The sequence below is a fragment of the Pygoscelis adeliae genome, unplaced genomic scaffold (assembly GCF_000699105.1).
Source record: "Pygoscelis adeliae isolate BGI_AS28 unplaced genomic scaffold, ASM69910v1 Scaffold66, whole genome shotgun sequence".
In the NCBI taxonomy this organism is placed as follows: domain Eukaryota; kingdom Metazoa; phylum Chordata; class Aves; order Sphenisciformes; family Spheniscidae; genus Pygoscelis; species Pygoscelis adeliae.
In genome coordinates, this window is record NW_008825167.1 from 1,294,802 (window position 1) to 1,298,696 (window position 3,895).

General features: G+C 38.7%; 1 protein-coding gene across 3 annotated transcripts in view; it reads right to left on the reverse strand.

Annotated features, from left to right (window-relative positions):
* The window catches only part of GAB1 (GRB2-associated binding protein 1), a 42,932-nt gene extending 42,318 nt beyond the window's left edge, over nt 1-614 (reverse strand). For 2 of the 3 annotated variants that reach the window (XM_009328755.1, XM_009328754.1), the window contains exon 1: nt 326-614. In XM_009328755.1, the coding sequence (XP_009327030.1) occupies nt 326-383 (58 nt within the window). In that variant the 5' untranslated portion in view covers nt 384-614. The remainder of the gene's footprint in view (nt 1-325) is intronic. The other variant, XM_009328753.1, reaches the window with a different exon arrangement.
* Nucleotides 615-3,895: the final 3,281 nt, after the last annotated feature.

Sequence of the window (3,895 nt, forward strand, 5' to 3'; positions counted from 1 at the left end):
TAACCATATGTTTTTATACCAAATGGGATTCCTCCGATGATTATGATGATCTTCTGTTTTGCATGATTTCACTTAAAGATTTTTCTTATACTCTCAAGACCTAACACCATGCAAAACAGAAGAGCATCGTCCAAGTTCTATGGCACACAATTTGTAACAAATTCTTAGTATGTTCTGCTTACTTTTTTTTCAGAGTAACAAGGAAGTTTCACAGCCAATGCATACAAGTTTTAAAACATATGCCAGCTAAAGATAGTCATCTGATCTTTGAAACATTCTTCGCATGTAGGCATCGCACTTTCTCAGAAAAACCAACAGAACTTACCCTCATCTGTAGGGTTGAACCCACAGATATCACAGATACATCGAACCCACTTATTCATCTCCTCCTCGCTGTCTGCTACCAAATAGAAAACTCTGTCTATAGTGTTGATATCAAAAATATAACTGTTTTCAAATTCTTTTTTGTTGAATGTTAATCCAGCATCCACTTGTTGACACAAATTTAAGTCAATAATACGGATAGGCTTCTTGGCATGGTCATTTTTGTAGTATTCCAATACATCTGGATCCCCCGTTAAACGGCCGCTGCGAAGCACAAACCATCTCCTCTTCCATGCCTGAAAATTGGAGAGAGAAAAGAAGGAGAAAAATCAGAGGGAAGAAATCATACTTTAAGACTGTTACCTTTTGCATATGGTTTCAACCTGTGTTGAACCGAGTAATAGTAAGTAGCTCAATTATAATTCTAAGTGATTACACACCAGTTACCTACATTTAACACAATCTATTTATATATTGCTACAGCAGTAGACTAGAGGATTAGTGAATTTGTGTTTTAAAGTTTATTTCTTCTGTATTGGAGCTTTGTTTTTAAGAAGGGGGACATATAATTAAATCACTGTTTACAAAATGAGAAAGGATGAATCCAGCAAAGAAAAAAGGGGGGAGGGGACCAGGAGAGGGGAAAAAAGCTCACACAAAAAACTTCTGAAGCAAGTTGATGTAGGCACGGAGAAGACAAAGTAGAATATATCTTTAAGTGCTCCACAGTGTCTTGTTTCCAATATCTGCTGCTTTGGGCTGATGCATTTTAACTCTGAATATTTCACTGATACTCGACAATAGCGACCTGCATTTAAGGAACAGACAATGCTCACATCGTACACTCACCTCAATGTTAGGGGAACTCTGCACTCAAAACCTCATAGTATTTCTATGATAGTACTTCTTACAGAAAAAGAGCTACATTATTATGTTGGAAGCCGTTAGAGAGATGGGGATGGAGAGAATGACCAAACGTTATAGTTTTACTGCATAAAAACAGCCTCTGTGGAAGGTACATCCACAGGAGAAATACATTTCACAATCTGACACTGTGCTTGTTTTACCAGCCTTCCTGCTGCTGCAGAGGGAAAGAAGCTGGTCCAGGAGAAAAGCACAGATAACATGCCTCATCTTCCAACTAATCCTCAGCTGCCGTTCATTCCCGTGGGCCTCCGTCACCTGGCATAATTCTCCCCAAAGATGCTAACTCAAACCAAGAAACCGAGGTTTGCATACAGCTGTCCTGGCATTACCAACAGCATCTTTATTGCCCCACTTAGCTCCATCTTGGTTCCTCAGCTTTACCAGCAATACAGCATTCTATGCTTTAAGCCTCCTTATATGCACAAGTGCCAGAATAATGGGCACAGTAGAAGCCGCCAGAAGTACTGCCATTGCCCACTAGAAGAGCTGCACTGCATTCACAGTTAGAAATCTGAAAGTAGAGCCTGGACACAGTGGGGAGCCATCACTGTTTTGTCCATTTGTTTTTACGCTTTTCAGCAAAGTTAGAGACCAAGGCAAATCAATGCTGTAGCCAAGCATACACTGCAGACTCACACCATGCCCCAAGGCACCCCATTTAAAACTTCTTTAGGATATCCAAACAAGGTCACCAGCAAGTTCTTTGGAAGGACAAAAAACAACAGAAGAAATAAAAAAATAAAACAGGTGAAAGAGTTCTCCTTTTGGCCAGCCCTGGCTGCACGCTAACCAAGGAAAGGAATGAAATCAGCAAGGACGGTCCCAGAAGAGGTCAAGACGTGTGATGTCCTTTACATAATGGGACATAGCTTTGAAAACAAGAGTTTCTTACTATGTATTAGGAAAAGATTCAGACCCATTTTCTTGAGGCACAAGTGTTTCCATTTCATTTTTATGTAGCTGTTACTTTCAAACAAACTAGTGGAGGGAAGACAAAGGACCGAGCGGTAACTGCACTGCCATCTTCCAGCTCCGAACTAGTGCCGTCAGCTTTGCACTGGAGAGTCACAAAACCCTCATTGTCAAGTGGGCATGCCTTTTTTGGGTATCAAGCTTAGGAAGCTATTATGAAAAGATAATACAGAAAGCAGGAGAAAAGGCAAAATGCCAGACAGCTTAATTAAGGCTTGTGATCCATCCTCCAACTACCAAGCCTCTAAAAGTTATTTGATTTTAAGATAACTTTTATACTTTATAAAACAAGTATATTTATTGCTGTGACTACAGCATCTGCCTTTAAGTGCTGAACTACGTGAATCAAGTCAAGGCCTCAAGCAACTATTTCCACAGTAGCAGTGAGTTTACTGGGTGAACAGTAAAACACAGAAGTAGAACATGTAACGGATGAAATCCCTTCAATTTAGATTTCAAATGTAAGCATCTCCTACTAGCACAGCTGATAAGCACTGTTTAACAGCAACCCAAAAATACTGGCAGTTTGTTTTGTTTCCTGTTTCCAAATCAAGTGACAACTTAGATGCTGGGATAACAGGAAACTTCCATATCAGAGCCTCTCTCTCCGGTCACAGATAACTGTTACGACTCAAACTGCAAAACTCTGTTGCTTCAGAAACTAGCTTTATCTGTAACCTCAGCCTTTAGTCATTCAGATGAAATTTTCAAAGCTTAAGTCAGGAGGAAAGAGATTAGAGATAGGTGAGGAACAAGAGCGACGGAGAAGCATGATGCATTTTGTCTCACGATTTGTGTAACACACACAAAAAATTCAACTCTGTATCAACCAAGCACGCCTCTTCTAGAAGTTTGTTTCTAGTACTGGGTTAAGGAGTGAAAGATTCTTAGCAATCCTGACAATCTCTGTTGAGCATTAATGAGTAAGTAGGGCTCTTAAAAATTCAGAAGATCAACCAGCTAAATGGAATTTGCTTTCAGCCCTTCAGGCTACAAAATAGCAACTGTAAAGTACTTAAAACATTGAATTTAGCCTACCAGCACCTGCTACTATTTTTGAAGAGTTTTCACATAGTGCATATGTGAATGTTTATTTCAGTCATATAATGAGTCACACTCACTGAAACTGGCACAGATTATATTCAAAAACAAAAGCAATTCCATAAACTACACACTAATAAGGCAGATACAAAGGTTCTCTGGATTACAGTACAAAGCACAATTTAACAGCAGAATAAAGCTTAAAGCTAGACAAGTGAACTGACATCAGCACCCTTGCTAATCATAGTACAAAAGCGCCTCTATATTTTGTCAAAGTGCAAAATGAGCCCACATAAATCAGTCTTTGTTATTTGAAAATATCTGGGATTCTTAAAGCTTGATCTATTTTTAACATTTCAGTATTTGTCGTTGTAACGAAAGCTGTATACTGCCTCACTGAAGTACAGAATACTGTGCTATGTATGTAAGGAAGATAGCTTCTTCAGTAATGGCTTTCCCAAAAGAAATCTCTAGAAGAGAGTGTGCACATGTGCAAATACGTATTTATGCAAATTTAATCTTTTTTTTTTTACCCCTTTGGGCATTCTTGTTTGAAAATTTTGCATTTTCTTTTACTTATCTTTTTAATTATCTGTCACGTTACTGATGTTATTAGCCATACATTATCAAA